Source organism: Botrytis fragariae, assembly GCF_013461495.1.
Source record: "Botrytis fragariae strain BVB16 chromosome Unknown tig00000161, whole genome shotgun sequence".
NCBI lineage: Eukaryota > Fungi > Ascomycota > Leotiomycetes > Helotiales > Sclerotiniaceae > Botrytis > Botrytis fragariae.
In genome coordinates this window covers 654704-677222 of record NW_023500998.1, presented here as the reverse complement: position 1 = coordinate 677222, position 22519 = coordinate 654704, and the positions used below count along the sequence as shown (strand labels likewise).

The 22519-nt window shown below is 44.0% G+C and overlaps 3 protein-coding genes across 3 annotated transcripts; 2 read left to right on the top strand and 1 right to left on the bottom strand.

Moving 5' to 3' along the window:
* Nucleotides 1–650: 650 nt before the first annotated feature.
* On the bottom strand, nucleotides 651–3311 carry Bfra_009371 (putative zinc finger transcription factor ace1 protein; the record flags this gene model as incomplete). Its single annotated transcript, XM_037339714.1, has 2 exons — nucleotides 651–2166; nucleotides 2236–3311. The coding sequence occupies 2 exons, from the start codon at nucleotides 3309–3311 to the stop codon at nucleotides 651–653; spliced, it is 2592 nt and encodes an 863-aa protein (XP_037189764.1).
* A 5724-nt stretch (nucleotides 3312–9035) lies between these two features.
* Nucleotides 9036–9692, top strand: Bfra_009370 (uncharacterized protein; the record flags this gene model as incomplete). The annotated part of the gene is made up of 1 exon (XM_037339713.1): nucleotides 9036–9692. One exon carries the CDS (start codon nucleotides 9036–9038, stop codon nucleotides 9690–9692), a length of 657 nt encoding a protein of 218 aa, XP_037189763.1.
* A 3265-nt stretch (nucleotides 9693–12957) lies between these two features.
* Bfra_009369 (uncharacterized protein) lies at nucleotides 12958–22077 on the top strand (the record flags this gene model as incomplete). Its single annotated transcript, XM_037339712.1, is given in 9 exon segments — nucleotides 12958–13090; nucleotides 13420–13500; nucleotides 13555–19510; nucleotides 19958–20419; nucleotides 20470–20533; nucleotides 20600–21006; nucleotides 21023–21065; nucleotides 21087–21755; nucleotides 21829–22077. The coding sequence occupies 9 exon segments, from the start codon at nucleotides 12958–12960 to the stop codon at nucleotides 22075–22077; spliced, it is 8064 nt and encodes a 2687-aa protein (XP_037189762.1).
* Between the last annotated feature and the right edge of the window lie 442 nt (nucleotides 22078–22519).

The following is a 22519-nucleotide window of genomic DNA, read 5'->3' as shown; positions in this document are numbered from 1 at the left end:
CGTGTAATCAATTCATCGACTTGCCTCTCATACCCCCCTTCCCTTCACTATCCACCATTCTCTGAATTCAATACCCATTTCCTCCCAATCAATCAATACCCATCCAATTCAGATAGAACACCAAGTAGAAACCCCAATTCAATTCAACTCCCATCCAGCCAAATCAAATGAAAATAAACTCAAGATCCATCCGTAACAACCATCCAAATCAGCTGCTGTAAAACGCGAGATCTGTTTCCATCTGCTATCTCTCCTAGAAAGAAAAAAATCATGATAAAAATATCCCCGGTCAGTCCCGTCCCGGTGCAACGGTCGACCACCCGTCGAGATCTGAGAAACCTCATCCATCCATCCATCCATCCATCCATCCATCCATCCATCCATCCATCATATTCCACATCCACCAAGCAATTCAATCGAAACCTAACCTTTCCATCTTGGAATCCCCCACACATTAACTACTACTCATCAATTCATCAAGAAAGGAAAAAAATTGTTGAGGAAAAACAACGAGTCTGAAAACTTTCATAAGACTGATTTGGAAAAATGCTAAAAAGCGCCAACGATAAAAAATGCAAATATGCTAATGCCAGGAATTTAAGAGGTTATGAAATGGGATTGTCGTTCTATCCACTGCATATACGTGATATTTAATGACTGTTGTAGCCATAATCATCAGAAGACCAATCCATTGTCATGTTCATGTTTTGATGCAATTGCTGTTGATGTTGTTGAGGTTGTTGATGATTTTGGTAGTGGTTTTGTGGTAAGTGGTTGCCAGTGCCAGCAGCGGAATTAGCAGCGGTTTGGGCATAGAATGCAATCAAATCCTCGGGATGAATTCCAGGAAATCCAAGTGGTGCTTGGGAGATGATTTCACCAAAGAGTGGAGCTGGGTTGCTATTTTGTCTTTGTTGAGGTGCAGAAAAGAGTTGGAAATCTTGAACGCCATTGGTGGTCATGCGAGTGTTATTTGGAACAAAGTCTTCAAATCCCTCATCAAAGTCTTGCATGGATTTTGGTGTGTAAAGCATGGTATTACCTTCACCGATAGGTGAGATGTGTGCCATGGATTGTGGGTGTTGTTGAGGTTGGTGTTGTTGATGCTGAGTTTGATATGTGACACCCGATGTCTCGAATGCCATGGAGTTTTGACCCATGATATCTTGGTAGATTTGATGGTTGGATGGAATCTGAATTTGGGCTGGAGCGCTGTAAAGATCAGTTTGTTCATAAGCTGCCCATTCATCGGTTGGTGGGTAGGCTTGCATAGTCTCTTGAAATTGATCTTGAGCACCAAGAACAGATGTAGAGTTGAAAGGAGAATTCGCATCAAATGGCGATTGTCCATCAGGAGAGAAGGAGTTATCCGTGATAGGAGAATATTCCATGTTCAATGATTGTGGGGGTTGAAACAAGTTCATTTCAGCAGGGTATGCTGGGCCAAAGAAGTCCATGCTATGGTTGGTGGTGTATAATGAAGTATTCTCATAGAGCATCTCATCATTAGCAATGAGTGGAGATTCAAGGTTAGAATCGCTGCCTGGAGTATGAATGATGGTATTCTGAGGAGTAGGGAGACCATTTGGAATGACAGCAGGTGCCGCAGGTCTGTTCTTTCCGTTGTTCTTCGATCTAATGTACTCCCAGCCGTGGGCTTTCTCCATGTGTTGCTTGCAATTCGACTCACGTTTTGATCGGTATGGACAAGGCTTAAAGTGACACTCGAATAGTGGAGGAGCGGCTGAATGTTTGTCATTTTGATGACGGTCCATCTCTTTCTCGGTTGGCCAACCATATTCGTGGTATTTGCATGAAGTAACGGGGCATTTCCAGGGGCGGGAATGGGTTTTCTCATGTTTGGTCAAGTCACATGGACGCTTGAATGACTTGTCACATCCTTTCTCGCGACAAAATTTAGGGGCGAGCTCAGCAGCAGAAGCATCCTTCTTACGACGTGCCATAGATCTCATCACTGACTCTTCGTCTTCAGCTTCTTCGCTCAAAGAGCGCTTGAATCTCATAGATTTGTTGTCATCATCATCCATGTCAACTGGTTGGCCCGTGGCCATGGAAATGGCCTTGCCAGTTTTCTTGTTGATGCGGACAATTTCAGCAGGTCGGCCGTTACTGGTCAGACCACCGTGAAGCTTGACCTCATCTGATCTAAAGGGCCAACTGATTAGCGAATATTCGAGCTTCACATTTGAGCAGGGAGAAACCTGGGGGACATACGGGTGAGCATCCATCTCGCTAATGGTTTCTCCTTTCTCTTCCTTCTCCTTAGCTTCCCGGACCTGTTCAGCGTACTGCTTAATCTGTTCGACGAGATCGACAAAATATCCGTTAGTATATGGGCGGTCGTTTGGTCGCGTTTGTTCGCGTTCATTAACAAGTTCGACAGTAGCTTGGATGCAGTGGATCGATTCCAGACAAAAGTCGAGGTACAAGGAGGCGCTCTTTGTGTACTTCTTCAATTGCGAGAACCAGTGAGCAAACTCCCAAGCAACATCAATATGGATTTCACTTACAGGTGCGGTAAAAATTAATGTCTTCTCCAGGTCGCGGAGAGATACGATTTCCTTCTGATGAATTCGTCTTGGACAGTCTTGGAGGAGAGGATGCAAGTCTTTGAAAGACTCCTTTGCTAGGAGTGGCTTCAAGATATGCTCTTGAATGCGAGCGGTAGTACGAGCACTAAGTCTAGGAAGGCTCTTAATGGTTGTAGATGGAGCAGCCGCCGATCTAGTTATAGTGGATGGCTTGGTAGATTTGGAGACATTGTCATCGATGATTACTTTCTTGTCTGATGATGACCCGATGGACGATCCAAGACCACTGTCTGCATATCGAGGCGTGGTGCGACGGGGACGCGTTGATCGTCTAACAGAAGATTGTTCTGATGGCATAACTCCGTCCATCAATTCGGTATTGTATGATTTGGTGGAGGGGTTCTCAACGTTGACGACACCACGAGGAACAGGATCAGACTCGTCACGGAAGCGACGACGTGAAGTAGACGTTGATTGATTGCCGGCGGCAGTGAGCTCGAAAGATTCTATGACATCGGCAGCACGACGCTTGTGTGATTCGACGGCGAAATCTTCAAGATTGGACAATGAACGTTCGAGGGCTGAGAGATTGAATGCACCGTCGACTTCGTTTGTAGGAGAAGAAGGTGAGTGGAAAGTGGCACCTTTGCGAAGGGAAGCCATAGTTGTATTAACTGTTGGCCGGCTTGACGTATTCGCAAGAAGAGTCACAGCAGTAGATGTGGTCTTTGTAGTTCTTCGGGGATGTGTGAACGACATCCTGAGTGGTCAGGTCTTGTGAACTTGCGAATTGTTCGAGGACTAGGGTGAGAATGATTAGCCCTGGGAATCTTCTACTCCATGCAAGAGATGTGAGTCACAAATGAGAATGAGTAGATCCGTTTCGGGGTGTGAGTGTGGTCTAAACGGAGATAAAATGTATGCAATAGGTGAAAGTAGCTTCGGTGTGGGAAAGAAGATGGATAGATGTATGGCTGAGATTGATCAATCCATGTGAATTGACTTTCGGACCAATAATTGCTCAATCAAGATCTTGAAGTGAGAAAGTGGATGGAGGAGGTAGTAGATCAAAGTACGGGGAAAGAATGAATCAAAGCGTACAGATAAGTAGAGATGTAGTTTGGCGGCACAAATATCACTTTCGAGGCTGAGAGCCTTTCTCGAAGTTGGTTCAATACAACCTAGCAAATAAAACTCGGAAAAGACGAGAATGACGTTCGTGTCGACTGCTCCGACTTCTATTTAGTATTGCGATATTTGTTTCCCGTGATCGGTCGTAGCTCTGATTCATGAAAGAACTTTTGATGGCAGTGCTCAGATGGAGGGAAGAGAGAAGCGCGAAAGGTTGGGATAGAAGAGGGTCAAGATTAAGGTTTAAGGTGTGGAGGTGAGGTTGTTGCCTAGAAGGTTTGAATGAATTTGACGAATGAGGTATAAGATTTATCAATTTGATATGGGATATGGGATATGGGATATTGCATTCAAACAAGCACAACCACAATGACACCGGTCGTGTGTATTGATTGGGTTGATTCGAGGTTGAACGCGTTAGTTAGATTCGCGGCCGGTGAGGAATGAAATAACGGGAACTGGTCTGTAAGATGACGATTAAACTTGGCGTATAGGTAGGGAGGTGGTATTGAGAGAGATGGAAAGAGAGATGGCAAGAGAGATGGGTTGGAGAGAGAGAGGAAAGATTGAGAAAGTTGAGTGAGTGAGTGAGTGAGTGAGAGAGTGAGATGAAAGATGATGCGAAATTTAGATTTGGAGGTTGATTAGCCCATAGATCCGCCTCGTCCGTCGATTGATTAAAGCGGCCATTGATTTCTAGGCAACAGTGAGAAAGGGCTTGTCACTTGTTAAGTTAGTTGTCGCTCAATGAGGAATGAACAAGGATGAGCTCAAATGAAGTTAGCTTGGTAATCCAATTCCAACCAGGGGTACCTTTGTATATGGAGTGGGTGTAATTGATTTGGAGGCGTGGCAATTGTAATAATTGATATCATTTTCATTTCATCCTTCACTCTTGCCCACTGCGATTCTATTTTTACATGCTTCAACGAAAGGATAAATCTCTCGCACACGTGGAAAGAATAGGTAGGTACTATGTCAGTATCGCATGGAATGAGATATGTTGCCATACATGTTACCATCACTGCTGGATACTTACTCCATCGATCAATGTTCAACAACACTATACAACACTATACAACACCACACCAGTAAACCAAGTCAATGTCCATACACACCACAACATCCAACAAACATCCATCTCATCATCCTCCCCACCAATTTTCCCCTTCCGTTCCCCTCGTACGATGCCGAAACCGAGATGAAATCCCAAACTTTACAACTTCGAACACTTGGAAACTCATCACATCCCATTTTCCTTCCGTGCAATCTCAAACATCTCCACGACGGCGTCTATGTGCTCATCTAGGAAAGCTTAATTACCGATTGATTTCCAAGCAGCACTGCGAAACGGCTTCTTCGAGATTCCGTTCCTCTTATCGCGCTTGTATATCATACATTTTGTTGAGCTCTTAATTTGATTAGTATTCCAATGTAATTAATATCTCAATTGATACCCTCGCCATCTATAGCCAAATTCAATCAATCATGAAATATCCTTAACCCCAACCCCAACCCAACTATCGAGACCCTTCCCGACCATTTAGTCGCGATCCAGATTCACAATGATCCCCCATGCGAAATCTCAACCCTCCCTTAATTCTCGCGCGTCTCTCTCCCATTCGACAAACATATGGGCGCCGTCCATTACTTCCCCGCAATGCAGACCCTGAAGTTATTAATATGGACTATGCTCTGGCCCTTCTGTCGGGTTGTGATTTCGGCGGCCAATTAATAGCCCTGCTGCCTCTGTGTGAGGTTATCTGTACATTTACACAATGCACGGAATACATCGCATAGTTAAACCAACAAGAACTTTACAGACTTTACAGTATCCAAACGCACAGCTAAAAATACATATCAATCCAGAAGCACAGAAGGATCCAATCGAGTCAAAATCCATGTGCCACACACACACACACAACAATCAGTCATTTACCCAGAGTTGGAAAGTGCTATATGAAGACACATCTTCTCAATCTCATCCTTATCGAGTCGATGCCCAGCAAATGATACCCAGGGAGTCAGTCAATCTGTAACCAAAAGTGGCAGAATCCCAAGATCAGTTACAGCCAGCTGGGTGGATGTATAAAATAAAACACCGTAAGAATCAAAATAAACGTGGGACCGGAACGCCATTATGATCACTCACAAGGGGGGGCCCCGCCAGATTGTCTCTCACATCTCACAAACCAACCCATGTTGAAGTCTCGCGCTTAAACTGTTTGGTAGGAAGGCGATGAATGCTATTTCCATCACTCAAGCCTTGGATATTTAAGCGTCAGAGATCCTTTAATTGTGAATCGATGATGCTGTCCATGTGCTCATGATCAATCGTACTCTGTGATGTGATGTACTCGATAATCCCGCAAACAAACATCTAATCAACAGCCACCCATACCTGTCCAACTTTTCATTCTCCATTCCCAAAACATGGTGTGATCAATGTAACTTTCTCCCCTTGGTACGAAGGAGACTCCACCCAAACCAAATTATCGTATGAAATTGATGTCAATTCAATGAAACGATTGTCGATCATTCCAAGCGAAAGCGAAGATAAGAAGAGGATACCTATTGATCAACTCTGGAGTCTGTCCGCACACTGTCCAGCATTGCATTCTCGAGATGATTGAAGCCCGAGCCCCGTTCCCACGGAAGAAACGGGAAATCCACCTGATCGAAGCTAAAAGAGCGTCAAGTATTCCAAAATAAGGTGCATGGCTCAAAGCTTGTCCTTTCCCTTTCCGTCACCAGGGACTGGGGGTGTTTGCAAGAATGAATCGTTTCCCCTTTCATTCTAGTAAGCTGTGCGATCCAGGTACGGAGCATGGTGTTGGGACAGCAGACGGAGTAAGACGGGGGAATTATCACCCCGAGTCCACTTTAAACTCACCGAGTAGTCCAAGAGCCTCAATTTTGCACGGTAGAAACTGGAAAGTCTTGAAAAACCGCAAATCTAAGCCACGTTCGCTGCTTCAAAGAGTCCAATGTACGTATCGAGAGCCAATGAAAGAACAAAGTCGTTGAACTTCGGTGGCAGTTTCGACGACCGGTAAATCCCATGTACTTCCGCATCTAAATCTTTTTTGTTTTTCTACTCCCGTCATGTACGGAGTAAGGTTATCATAATCATCACATTTGGCAATTCCCCGCATGGTCAATTTTTCAACGCTGCTTTGAATTGGGTGCTGCCAGAAACACCTCTTGGCCGAGTGCCTGAATTTCATATGGTATCTTCGTCGTCAGCGAACCTTGGCGACTTACGAGTATGAATACGTTTGCAAATATATTCATCGTCACATTTTCTAGGTATCAGTAATTATACGCCGTAAAGATCCTAAGATGGATTAACAACTTCCTATTTGGATGTGAGAACCTTCATGTCTGCGTCAACACACGTCGACTGTAGATCCTAGGTATCTAATGAATTGAGTTCCGTAGCGTGCTAAGTGCTAAGTGCTTAGTGCTAGGTAAGCTTCAACCTTGAGTCCTTGACATCGGAATCATCAACAGTTTATCAGGTGTTCCAATTCTGATGTGTGGATCATGCATCTCGTCTTCTTCCTCAATTCCCCAAGCGATCGAGACGGCGGGCGATGACTCCCATTTGACCACGTCTCCGCAACTTTAAAGTTTAAAACTTGATCTTCATCAAATCGGGAGGGCCCTTTGCAAGGATGAGTCAATGCTGGTCCACAAAATGCGATAGCATTGGAAAAGATAATTGGGACGAAAATTTGGACATACACTCGAGACACTTTCCATGCCGCAGGGCTGCAGAATTCCATCTTCGTCATCATAATGGGCTGCACGGCATAGCTCTGCCATCAAGATTCTCCCTTCTGCCCTTCTGCCCTTGTGAAGCCCTCGTAAAGCCCATACATAGCATGTGCCCTTGTGCATCGAGCAAAAGTACCTCGTAGTACCTCGTCGTACCTCAATAGACGTTTTCCAGCCCTACAAGGTAAAGACTCAAAATTGAGCGCTGGTTCCTTTTCTTGCTTACCCGAATCTCACCATGGTTCCTCAAAATTCCGTGTATTGGTATGGACCACCCACACGACTTACCAGTTCTGAAGCAACAATTCATGTTTCGTGCTATCTACTCCCGAAAACTTCGGTTGGTCGAGAAGAGGCTGTGTTGATTAGTTGAACCACAGTGCATGTCATCTCGTAGGACTGGCCAATCGCCTCATCGAATCTTCGACAACACAGTGCATCGCTACCATCCGTTCTTCCACACCCGCTGCAAGTTCCTCGTAAGGCTTTCCCTTCGAGTCTTCGTACAATGAATTTTTCATTTGGTGAACCGTTTCCTCCTCGCTGTTGTGTATTGTACATGTACATGTGTCTCAAAAAAACGGACAGTTCGAAATACTGTGTCGATGACAATTCATGCGCGCCAGTCATTCGGAATTTAATTGCTTGGACCGTTTGCAAGCTCATGAGCAGCGGGATTGAAAGTCCGCTTGTAAACGATCTTCATAGCACTGACATAGTAAAGAGATGTTCTCATCTTCTCCTCTTTGTCTAACGACAATTGACTTTTCCACGGAGAAAGAGTATTAAACTAATTGTGGATTTATGTGGATTTATTGTTCTGATTATTCAATTGTTTAATTGTTCAATTTTCAATTAGCCATCATTTCTCAACTCGACATCCACACTCGAGAAGAGACCTTCTCACCTTACGACCTCTAAGGGTCAAAAAGTGTGATCACGTGGCTGCACAGCATTGACCAAGGAGTTCTGCACTATTCCGTTCTTTTTGAAACATGAAACATTTAGATATCAGACTCTTGCATTGATATCCAAAGTATTGGCTGTCATCATCTCCGCCACCTGAACGTACTTGGGATCTCCTTGAGCCTCATCCACTTAAATGCCTCTGTAATCTGCCTTCGCAAACAGAACATCAGTCAAGTATGACCGTGTTTGTTTCTCCATCCGAAGTATTGGATCGAGGGAATCATACGTTTCTTTATTACCATGGAGTCATTCTCAAAGAAATCTTTGTGAGTTCGCTCTTTTTGTGACTGGAAATAACTGTTTCTTTCTTCTCTGTTATTCAAGGCTCTCTTTGCGGTCATTTCATTCTCGCTTTCAGAAGAACAAAAAGGATCAACAATCACTTTCTCAGAGTTTCTTTCTTCCTTTGTCCAATCTCATTCTACAAACAATCTTATTGTTCAAGCCTATTGTTAATAAATTCGAGAACAATCCTCCTTGCTAGACCTACATAAAGCATTGCATCCTCGCAACCTTAATCTATTTCTCTTCTTAAATCCACACACCGACTCAAACTCGAATCCCATACCTCAAACAGATTACCTCGATAAATCATCATTCATTATGTTGTTCCAGACCATCCTAATCACACTTTTCTCGGCTCTCGCCATTGCATCGCCTATTGCTTCGAACAACCTCATCATTGGACGTGCCACTCAAGTCGAAACCATAGTTGGTGAAATCTCCAGCGCCCTAACGGACTGCAGCACCGCACCTTTTCCAGCTGAGTGCGCAACTCTCGCTCAAGCAGCAAAGAGTATTGCTATAGCTTTCGGCAACGGAGAATTTACCGCCGGAGAAATGGGCGCTATGATCGCTCTTATGGCGTATGAAAGCGTGAATTTCCAATACAACATCAACCACAGCCCCGGTCGTCCAGGCCAGGGAACAAAAAACATGCAAATGGCGAAATACAATCTCCAGTACGCGCAGTCTATTCCCGCCCTCAAAGACCCTCTCGCAAAGATCACCACAGCTACCACCATCGATGGCTTGTCGGACGATAAGTTGAACGAGATCCGAGCTTTGGTTCTGGTCGACGAGTACACATGGGGAAGCACACCATGGTTTTTAAAGACATTCTGTGCTGATGCTCGAACGGCTCTCAAAACAGGCACCGTAGAAGGATGGCAAGCATATATGAAGTGCGTTGGAGTTGATCCCGCTGATCCTGCGCGATTGGCCTACTGGACTAAAGCCAAAGCCTCGATGGCATTTTAAGAGGATAGCTTTTCTGCTGCGCGGAGATGCGAGACGATTCTTTGGATTCTTCATCTATTTCTTTGTACATAATACATTTCTTTTCTCTACATGATACCACTTTTACTCTTTTGTGTTTCGGGCAGACACATCTTTAGCTAGGTAGCTAAATATTGCATAGATAGGCAAATATCACGCGTGATTTTACATGCACTTTTCTACTTTTATGTACTTTTCTTTTGAAACTTTAAGTTCTGACTTGATACCGATTATGCCCAGTTCTGTGACACATCCCCAAACTCCCTAATTTCAAATTACACATTCATCTTTTTTCTACCACACCACACCTGTTCTTGCCATTTACTAAATGGGCATCATAAATGTCATTCACTTAATATGACTTTTCAAAAAACCGACCACGTTTTCTCAATTTACTAAATCATTAATTCTAAATCATTTTTTAAGATTTAATCCTACAACCCACAACCTGCATCCTCCTCGTCCTCATCCTCATCTACAAAATCACCATTCGTTAAACTCCTACCTCACACCTTCTACCTTCTACCTCTTACCTCAACCTCCACATCACCCCTCTAATCTATACTCACATCTATCCAGCTCTTCTCACCATAAATAATCTCCGCACATCGATAGATATATCAATCTAATCCTCTCCTTACCCCCCCCCCTCACCACAAAAACCCACTTGAACACTCCAATATTTACAATACCTTTACCACCCTATCCTATCCCATTTTTCCCCCTTCGAAATTCAAGATCTTGTTTTGTTGGAAAATGGACTGTATGTAAATATGTTCTTTTATTTATTCTTCTATTTATTCTTCTACCCATTTCTCATGATATAGCAAAGACTTATATTATACCATAAAGGTAGAAAAGCTATGAAAGAGAAAAGTCCTACTCGTAAGAAGTAGGGTATACTAGTGATGAATGATTGAGGTACAAAGGCAACTACAGAGCGTATAGTTGGCCATGGCGTCGTGACACTATTCTTCTATCTATCCTCCTATCTATCCTTCTTATATCAGACATCTAAAACAGAGTGTGTATATGAAATAGGGGGAAAGATATAGAAGAAAGAAGAAGTAGAAGGGGAGAGAAGAGAAGGAATCCTTTCTTTGAAGTGAGGGGAGGGGGTGTTTTTGGGGGGGGGAGATAATATTTCGATTATATAATGGTATTTCAAAAAATGGGGAATGGAGAATGAAATGTTTGTGTAGGGTTGAGATTGAGATTGAGAATATGAGATTGAGAATATGAGATTGTGGTTGTGGTTCTAGTTGTAGTTATAACTGTGATTATGGAAATTATCAAAAGGTCAGTTGGGTTTATAGAATATATTGAATGTGTAAGAGAATGAATGATGAATGATATATAGATAGATACATCATTTTAAACAATCTACCCAGTACAATTCCTCCCCAAAATCTCAAAGAAAGAAAGAAAGAAAGAAAGAAAGAAAGAAAGAAAGAAAGAAAGAAAGAAAGAAAGAAAGAAAGAAAGTAAGTAACTCACCAAGCGAATTCTCATTACCAACATATGATCCAATCCCGTCCCCAGAGCAGAGCAGTCCTACAACGTACCTGCACGAGAAATCCCATCCCATCCCAATCCTGCACCGAAGAATCAACCCCTCTCAGATTCTCAGAGTTAAAATTCAAAAGCAAGGTTCGGGACTTGAAAATGTTACAGATCTGGCTGGTAAATCTATCTCGTTAATTCTCGATTAGGAACTGGGTTTTGTGGTATTTGTAAATTCTGTTTGGCGCTTTGCAATCTTGAGATGGATGTAGATGTTGAGTGCTATCTCCTATGAATTCTTTTCTTTTATTGGATTGAACTTTACTGGACTTTACTGAACTTTACTTTGTATTTCCACATAGATAGGTATGCAGTTCTCGCTATGGTAGGTAGTTAGTATTCCGATTCAACTTTGACCATAAGCGAGTGAGTGAGTGAGGGGTAAAGCCTCAGAAGTTAAAACTAAACTGTATCTATTCATCCAAAAACAATCCAACAAATATACCATAGTAATGATTTTGATATAACATATAATCACCATTTCTCCTAGCTTTTATATCTATATCTCCATCTCCTTAACTTGGTACCTCATCTGAAAGTTAAACTGTTCCTTGCATATCCCATCTCCCTCGCGTCATCTCCTATATCTTTAATTCGACGTGCGAGTTCTTTCTTTTTCTTGGATATCGGATGGAGAATATCAAGGTTTTAAGTTTTTGCGGTTTCTGGAGATTTACTGGTAGATATCTTATCCCTTGTGGTGCAATGGATTGGGCCTGGGATATGTATCAAGAGAATATTCTTGTTGGCATCTAGATATTACAATTAGATAATTTCCTTTCCGGATTCAAGTTAGTCTCTTCCATTTCAGTTCGTCAAGCGTGTAAATAATTCACTTCTACTTCTCGACAGTCTTGAAAATTGTAATAGTTTGAGAAATGCTGATTTAATATCAGTTGAGCTGAGTTACAATTAAGGATTTGATTCTGTAGAATATGTATTTTCTTCTTCTATTCAACGGTTGATCGTATATATATATTGGGAGTTCTGATTCGATGTTTTCAATGCGAATGCAAGTAACAAGTACCTATTGAGATACTCGAGTATTTCTTAGATTAGATGAAGAGTGTCCTGAGTGCAAGTAGGTAAATCGTACGCGGGAAATTACATTATTCTTGACAGTTGGCTTCTAGTTTTCGAGATGGGGGATTATTGGGAGTGTGGAGGTATAAGGTTGTGGCACTTTATACTGATTTTAACCCGAAACATTTTTTGAATTTTATATCTACCATTGATCCTTTAATTTGACTTGCTATATTGTATCACTGATTCATAATATGATTTATATATATAAATTGGATAGTAGACGGTTCCAGACATCCAAGCAAGGCAAGTAATGTTGTGAGTGCGGGGAAACCTCGTACCGAGAAGTTTGTCTTCCACAACACAACACAACACAAATAATAGGTACATCTACAATTCGAATTGCGCAATCCACTTTATCACCAAAAATGAGTTAGTTCTACGCGATGGAATCTTCTGAAATTATAATAGACTGCGGAAATGGTCTAGACCCAGTTCCCTCGTGGCTAAGTGGCCGTCTGTACGGCCCGCTTTGGGTGTCATTCGCGGATCGTGAGGGATGGTCATGAGGATATCCAATGTGATTTTTGGAGAAGAGTATCATCTTTTCTATATTACGGACGATATCTCAATTCAACAATTCTTCAATGGAAAGTGATTCATGAGTATAAACAAACATGTTATCGTGAGCTTCATCAACTCGGAAAAAACAAACTTTACCGCGCGCCAATGTTGGAGCCGCAAGAGCCGATCTAAATTTGACCTTAACGCGACCTTGATATTGAGGCGATGCGGTCAAAGTTCTTGTTGGTATGTAAAATTAATTTTCCATACGTCTCCGCTCTGGGGGAAATCATGTAAGTGAGTATCCCGTTCTCATCCATGTTTGCCATGTTGTGTTTCCTCGACGTTGAGTAGGTATGCACTGTGAGGTTAGATTTCTGTTTCTTTTTCTTCAAGTACTTCATAAGTGATTCTTCTGTACATTTGCTCTATATATTATTCTAAGAATCTTCGGTATGGAAAGATCCAGGGGGCGGGGAAGGGCATTACCCGCTGAAGACAGAAGTATGGTTGTCTTGAGATTTCAATTTGTCAATTAATAGATCTAATAGATTCATAGGAAAGGTTGCAGGTCAAGCTGGGACCGTAAATATTAGACCGCTGACTACAGGTGTTGGTAATTCAAGTCGTGATCATCATGGTATGATTCCTCGATTTGAAAGCAAAAACAATCATGCTAAATTATTGAACATAGAACGGATGGCAGATCAACAAACGAGACATATAGACAAAAGGAACGGAGGGGATAGATATCGAACTCACAGCAAGCAATTCTTCTCAAAAGGCCGGGTATTCAGCACAGCATTTCAAGATGAAGATGGATTATCGAATCAAAAATTTCTTATCATAAGGGAAGGCCAGGAAAGTCCAGACGATCTTGGGACCCATTGTACATGCCTCTCAGTGACGCCTTTGAGAAAAGACTTGGACTTTTCAGAATATGGGCTTCTTCATGCCAGCTCAACCCAGCCTCCATCGATAAGGGGGGTAAAATTTAAACCCCTCCAGGTCGACATTTCAAGGGATACTCGATTCGATGCGCCCATGTTCGTTAATTATATCCAAATGTTCAACGTGGATACTAATTCAGAGGTCAACGATATTGGGAAACTACGAACGGAATCTATACAAGATTTAATGGATAATTTCAAAGACTCCTTGTTTGATTCACCACAAGACAGAGATGGAAGAAGTGATAAGCACGGGAAAAGGAAAGGTAGGGGTGAAGATGATAGCTCACGCAAACCACCGCATGGACACAGAGAGCCTAGCAAACCACATTCAAAGGCACCAACAACATCCAACACACGTTCTACACCCCCAATTGCACCTGGCTCTAGCTCTGTACCCAATGGCTCGGAAGCTACAAGTAGAAGACCAAAATTACGTAACCTTGATATGCCGGAAAATACAAAACGGCAAAAGCCAAAGGGGTCGTCTCATGATTCAGATGGATTAGAGGATAATCCGAATTCCCCAACGAAGGCAAGAGAAGCAGAAAACAGAAGATTACAAGATGCTAGAAATAATCCACGAAGGCCTGATCCTCTACCAGTGGACCAACTTCGTGGTACTAAGGATCGCCACGAGAGAGACAACCCTGCAAGACGAAGAGAAGAAGGGGAAATACCAATGGGATCCTCACGTGCAGATACTGAACACGGCAGAGGGGATGAACGAACGGGTAGACCAGGGATAAGTTTGTTACCACATTCACCAACTAAGCGAAATATGAATCATCGCAAGGATGGCGACGATATCTCAAAAGCCTCTACTACTGGTGTTCCAGTTCCAATTCCGATAGGTGATTCTTCGGATAGAGGTAAGCAACGGGATAGAAATAATCCAGGAGTCCCACGGGAGAATGCATCATCACGCAGAGAAGACGCTCTTAGAAGAAACGATAACCTACGAAAAGACGATGGCCGACCTGAAAACTCTCGATCTCGTGCTCAATCCCCTGATCGAGCATTCAATGATGGAGGAAAAGATTACGGTTCAGATTGGGAAGAAAATGATCCCATTGATGGAAGACGTGGCCAGAAAGGAAGAGGTTTGCCACAGGATGCAAGAAACCTTCCACCTCCAATAGGTCGAAGAGACGATCCAGCCGATGGGACTTCTAGACGTGGTATTCCTCCTGATGAAATTCGCGGTCGTCCTGGAGATTTAAGCAATGGGCGTTCCATGCCAGGTATTGACGATAGAGGACGCCCGTTTAACAGAGCAGGACATGATCCCCGTTCAATTTATACTGAAACAAGTTTACCAGGCAGATCTCGACCCAATGGTTTACCTGGGCGTGATGGAAAAACAAATCCCGCCACTGGCGGTAGACTATCCGACAGAGCACCTGATCGCAGATCAATGTCAAATTATCCCCCGCCGTCTCGCCCAAATGGACGTGATCCTTCTCAATCTAATCCAGGTGATCGTCGACAAATGCGACCTTCAGGACATGGTGCTTCTGATCGATCAGATCCTAGATCGAATAATCGCCGTTCCATCTCCCCGCGACGTCATGCACCTCCAGCTGGTCATTCGAGACCACCGGGAGGCGGTTCAGGTGGTGCAACGTTTAGATCTCAACCACCGCCGCCTTCTCGTGGCAGAGGGCCTCCATCATCTGGCGGAAGAGGACCCCCTGGGAGAGGGCCGCCGCCATCGGGTGGTAGGGGACCATCTGGTAGAGATAGTTCTCCTAGAAGAAATTTGCCACCACTAAACGCTTCTGGTTATAGATCTCCGGGTGGCGGTCGATCACCTATGGGTGGTTCGTCGCCTATGTCGAGAAGATCTCCAGGTGGTGGATACTCTGGGGGTAGATCACCGGGCGGGGGCCGTTCTCCTATGGGTGGTCGCTCTCCTGTGGGTGGTCGTTCTCCTGTGGATGGTCGTTCTCCTGTGGGTGGTCGTTCTCCTGTGGGTGGTCGTTCTCCTGTAGGTGGCTCATCGCCAATGTCGAGGGGACCTCCCGGTGGCAGATCTCCGGGTCCATCCTCGCCGATATCAGGTGGTGGCTCACCTCGTGGGTCTCCTGGTAGTTTGTCACCGGGCAATTCGATAGCAGGTGCGTCACCAGGAATGTCGCCCGGAGGATCACCTGGTGGTTCTCCTATTGAGTCACCAGGCGGCTCATTAGGGTCTCCCAGAGGATCGCCCATGGGATCACCTCCCCAATCTCCAGGCAGCCGTCCAGATTCCCCAATGGGGTCTCCAATGGGCTCCGAAATGGGATCTCCGATAGGATCACGTAGAGATTCTATGGCAAGTGAATCTTATGTTGGTTCGCCTCAAGAACAATCTCCAATGGGAGGCTCTTCATATCGCTCGCCAATGGGCAGTGGACCTCCAAGTCCTGCAATGTCTGGAAGATCACGATCGCTGAGCCCTCCACCTCGCGGAAGACTTCAATCTGGCGGATATTCTCCAGGGCCTAGCTCTCCCAGAAGTCCTGGTCCTGGAGCTAGATCTAGACCCGGTAGTGGAGGTGTCAGAAGAAGAGGCCCAAAAGGAAAGTCTAGAGGGCCTGCCAATGGTGGACAGCCACCTTCGAGTGGAGCTAATAACGAAGAGCCATATATAGGTGATGATGATGGGTGTGGGTGTTGTGAAAATGGCTGTGCTGCTTGGTGGAAAAGTGTTGTAAACTGGTGGAATGGTGTTGGACAAGAAGAATGGATTCAGATGGAAGATCAGAAAGATAATGGGAAACAAAAATCTGAACCAGATCAAGGTCCAGAAGATGAAGATGCAAAATCAGTCACCAGCGGTGCAGATCCTGGTAGTCCTTCATCGACGAAGGATCCATTTGAAGATGGACAAAATGACGAAAGCACTGCGGTTGGTTCAGATGGGGAAAATAGTGGTGATGATCCTGATGGTGAAAGCGAGGATGAAAATAGTTCTGATCAAGAAGAACCCGATGCTGATGCTCGCTCGAACTCTGATACAGAATCCAATCAGGGAAGTGAAGATGAAATGGAGCCTGATGATTCTTCTGCTGCAGGTTCGAGACGCTCATCTACAGCAGTAGCTTCTGAGTTTGATCATCAAGATTCTGTTCGCGAACCTGCTGATGATCATCCTCAAAATCCACCAAACATTAATCATCCTGCAAACGAGAATTCTTATTCTGCGAATAACCAGTACATGGAAACTCCACAGGATTCTTACAGCTATCTTCCCAATGACGATCGCTCCTACATGGGTCAACATAATTACGCACCTCAAAATGGTTACCCAAATAATCCAAGTAATATGCCACCTCAAGAGCTAGATAGTGCACACCCAGCCACTCATTCTGCCAAATCTACTGCAACAGCCTTTCCCTCCATCCCTGAAGATGCAGCAGAACTAGCAACGGACAATAGTGAGTCGCCGAACCCACCGCCCTATGCTCCCATGCCCTCAACACCTCAACAACTCTCACGACCTCGCTCTACTCGCTTCGAACTTGCATGCGAACGTGATCCTGTAGAATTAGAAGTCCCTCCCATGCCGACTACGCGTGGGAAATCTGAACTTTTCCTTCCACCAAGTCTGACCCCCGGCGTGGCTACTGCTCCTCATACTGCTTTTTCGCAATTCTCAGCGATGGGGAGTGCTAGAACACCTTCTCCATTCCATCATCCTCCTATGCCTCAAATTCAGAGTTCTTGGGCTCCTCCACAACAACAAACAAAATTCCCACCGTATCACCCACAGGTACCCGATCAATCGCTTGCAAATACAAATATGAATATGTCAAAACAGGGTCCACAAGCGAATTTTGGTTCTTCGCAATCTCAAGCTCAAGCTCAATCCCAACCACAATTAAGATCCGGAATGAATTATGCGCCACAAGTTCCGCAAGCTCCGCCTCCTACTTATCCGGGAGCTCAGAGATACGATGCAAGAGGTAATCAGTTTCATGAGCAAGCTATGCGTCAACCTTCTCCATATCAGCAACATATGAGGGGTACGCCGCCTCCTGTAGTACCGGCGAGGAGTGAAATGAGGCCATCCAGTTTTCCGCCGCCGTTAAGTTCGACCAGAGGTGTGAGCGGGGCTGGAGTGAATCCTGGAAAGGATGGAAGAGGTGCGAGGGGAGAGAATGGCAAGCGAGGAGGTCAAGATCCGAGAGGTAAAGATTCAGTATCCGAAGGTCGAAGTCGAGGACATCAAGATCCAAGAAATAAAGCTCCACCGTCTAGAAACCAAAGAAAACATTATTCGGAAAGTGAATCAGAATCAGAATCCGGTTCGGATTCGGACTCGGAATCAGAACCAGACTCAGATTCAGATGACGAATCAGGAAGTGATGATGAACATGGATATAATCGTCAAAGAGGTATGGATGAAGAAAGTGATAGTGATGATGATAGCGATCTTGATAGTGGATTCGGAACTTATGATGATGATTTGGTTGGGAGAGAAGATGATATGCAATCAAACTATGGGGGCCCTGGACCTCAAGATCCGACTGGGATAGATCCTAGAGCGGGGATGGGAAATATGCAAGTTCATCCTCCGCCTGCTCCTGGGCCTGTAGCAGCCCCACCCCAAGCCCATATGAATGGTAGAGGGGTAGCAGAATTTAATTACGGTGTACTGAATCCAAATTATGCAGCGCCAAATCCCTACATCGGACAAAATCAGATGCAAATGCATATGCCCCCAAATCAAAACCAATATCAAAATAGACAACCTCAAATTTCCGGATCAGCACCAACACCTGCACCGCATATGCAGATGCATAATCCATATCAAAGACCAGGTGATATACCACATAACCCTCATATGCCACCGCAAGCTCTGGGACATAATCAATACAGTACACCGAATGATATGTACAACAATCCCCATGGACGTCCTGAGCAACAACATCAACATCAACAACAACCGGCGCCTCGCGCACCTCACCAACCTCAGCCGTCAGCCACCATACCAGAACAATCTCGAAGACATAAGCCTGAGACCCAAAATTCTCGGCCACATAAGGGAGTGGAAGAAAGTCAAAGAGATGTTCGCGGAGAGAGAAAATCAGAGGAGAGAAATCATCATGTCGAGAAATCTCGTGTGGAGAAACCACGCAAGAAGGAACGACCTCCTGTATCTATGAGCCCGCCAGAACCAGCACATCCTCAGCCCGATGATGAAATGAGTCCAAGTCCGTCAAGGCAGTCACCATTTGAGCAGGGAAATGAGCAAGAGCAAATGAGAGAAGAGCACGATAGTGATAGTAAAAGTGGTAGCGATGATGAATCTGAGCCGGAAGAAGACCCAGAGTCTGATTCCGGTTCTGATGGCGAAGAAAGTGATGGGGAAGCAGGAAGAGAGGAGAATGATCCGCATGAAAATGAAGACGGAGAAATGGAGAGTGATACTGAAAGTTTAGCGCCTCCATCTCCATCTCCAGTCCAGGAAAAGAGAGAGAGGAAACGACGGGAAGAGGGTGATAAGAGTAGAGGTGGGAGTGGAAAAGAAAGTGGAAAAGGAAAGGAAAGATCAAGAGGAGGGAAACAGGGTGGAAGGGGTGAAAGGGGCAGAAGAGAAAGAAACGGGAGGGGGGGAGATAGAAGAGGGAGGGGAAGAGAAGATGGTGTGGATGTTGGGGGGAAATTGAAGAAAACTTGGGATTTTTTGAAGAAGTTGGATTATCATGAGAAGTGAAAGCAAGAGATCTTGGATGGTTCATATGCTTGTGAGGTGGAATGAACTGTGTAATTGTTGATGCAATCCCTTGTACCTTATTCTAATTTTACACAAGACTACGCGTCCAATGAGAATCACACTATATATAGATCTCAAATCTACACTTCCGGGACCATCTGTTGAATTGAAAAATCTGGCCAGCCAGCTTTTTTCTATTCCAATGAGATACTTTAATCCACACTGGGATTCAAAGCCATAATAAGGCGCAATGCGAGGCTTCTAATTTGGTGCTAGGCTTATTTCAGAAGATGCTCCTTCCCATTGGGGTCAGCTATGCATGACAAGGCTCCGAGCCCCCTTATCTTGCTCAATCTATTCCTTTCATCGTTTCGTTTCTTCATCATTACATGCTATGATATATTTTTTCATCTCTAACATTTTGCGAATATTCTCAAATTTAGCAATTGCATTAATGTAAGGGTCTTGGGGAACTTTGGAATAATTATGGCGGAAGCCCTCGGCATCGCTGGCAGCGCAGTTGGCATCATATCCTTAGCTGTCCAGCTCGGAGATGGCATCTTGAAACTCAAATCATTTTGGAATGCCGTTAAAGACGCCCCGGAAGAGATCTTATACATCCTGGATGAATTGGACATAACGCATGTGCTACTCACGGAAATCGAGAACAGCCTTGGTAGCCAAACGATATCGCCTGCAGCCGCTAGATCGCTTCGGCTATGTCAAAAAGGCGTGGACATATTGAAAAATGCCATCAAGGAGCTAGAAGATGAAATGCGACCGAGAAAGAAATGGGGGGGGGGGGGAGTCAAGATGGTAATGAAGAAGGAATTGCTTGAGAAAATGGAGAAGAGACTTGGGAGAGCAAATTCATTGATGATGATGGCGCATCAGAACTATATTGCGTATTGATATTTTCTAATTCTAGACTTGAAAATTTCTGACTTGATGCCAGGAGTTTGGACAAATCAAGACACGATGAACAAGTGAGGTTGGCTACGCAGCAATTCTCAGAGATGGTGGAAATTCGAAACACTTTGCACAGCTTTAACCCAGCTGCATCTATCATCACACCCCGATAACAGACTTCTATTAATACAAAGAGTCTTTTGGTTACATCAAGTGCGAATACCGCTTCAGGTTCCAGGTCTACAAGAGCGCTATCAAAATATCAAAAGATCCTGAACGCAAAGCTGCGACTTCCTTTCTTCTCGGGTGTATGGGAGCTATGTGCATATCAAAAATCGACATCCGGGTGGAATTTCATATTGAGAACATACAATGTTGTTGATGAGTGTGCGCCTATAATGAAATTGGCCCGTGATGGAGATGTAGCTGGTATGCAGCAATTATTTCAAACACGGCAAGCAAGCCCGTTCGATGTAGACAAGAATGGGCGCAACCTTCTTCATGTAGGAAATCCTTCCCTTAGTTGTCTTCGAAACATTTCAATTGAAATAATAAGGCTGGGGCCTCTCGTAAAAAATACAACGTATGCCGGTTCTTAGTAGATCAAGACGTGGATATAAATATGGAGAATTCTTTTGGTTGGTAAGTAGAATACATCTGTAGCTCGAAATTGCACCTCAGCTGCAGACACTTACGCTTCTATTCAGGCCGGCATGGTCATGGTTCATTGGTTTTCTTTGTCCTGTTGAAGATGATTTCGCAATGATACAATGTTTAGTTCTCAAGACCGATCATGATGTCATCAATGATTTACCGGTCTTCCTAAACCATGCCTATCAAATCACTCCTAAAACATTCAAATGGCTAATTCGATCTACTGAAAATCCCATTCATGAACGTAATCACCGGGAACGGGCACTTCTAGTACTAGCAATCTCTAAATGCAGATTGAGGCACATGAAAGAACTCGTATGGTTAACCCTTGACAACATGGATTTGGAAACTTGCGTCCAAAACTTAAAGCAAGCGGAATTCTTCACATTTCTGAAAAGAATTATATACTGCTTGGGTTTCATAATCGCAAGAAACCGGGGGTCTGGCGGCAACATGAGTCTCATGGCACCATTTGGAGATTGTTTGAAAGGTCATCTAAATCTCGTACATGAACTTTTCCTTGTTGGTTCAAAATACCACAACTTAAAAGTTACATACAAAGGCTGCCGCCGTAGTTTTCTTTGCATATTATTGATGGGGTTCTTTGAAGGTATTCTGGGTGTTATGAGAGATAAAGAGATTAGAGGTTTTGAGCGACTTGAACAAATTGAACAAATTGTCATAAATCTGGCCGAAAATATGGCTCGATCAAATCATATTAGCGGGGATCGATCTAATCGAATACGGTCAGTGGGAAAAGAAGATGTTGGATGACCAATTCTGTGGTTTCGTCCCGGTTATAAGAACAAGCTCCCCTTATATGCGGAACTTCCATGTCGTGAGTTTGTTGAGTTTTACATATGGACCAATAAAAAGCGACTGGCAGTTCTGGTTTACTATTGAGCCTGAGTGTATACATGATGGCTGCATTGAAGAGTTCTGGGATATGGTCGAGAATCCGGAAAGTCAGATACCAGGTGCTTGGAATTTTGACGCCTAGTCCATGCGAATACCATTAACGAGCGGGGATCTGGACGTGCGTGGTTTAAGAGTATTGTGGATCTGCCGACGCGATATTCTTCATTTTCATATGAGGTGGATGATTTACCGACTTGGTTGGAGGAGTAGTTTTGTGGACCTTGCATCACTGCGGTTGATTTATGTTAAGCAACTTACAAGATATGGGTCACTCTTTTGCGTTAGATTCTGGGTGGGAAGACGTTCAAACTTTTGTTTTCATGGAATATTCTAACTGGGATTTGTTGCAAAGATAGAAACGATTTAAGTGTGAAGTGCGAGGTCTGATAAAATGTACTCGAGCAATGTTGGGATATGCTAGCGTACTGAAATAATCTATTCAGTATATTTCAGACGAAAAGCAATGCTTCGTACTGAACTTGAGAGATTGTGAGATCAATTACAACATTGCAAGAAAATCATAG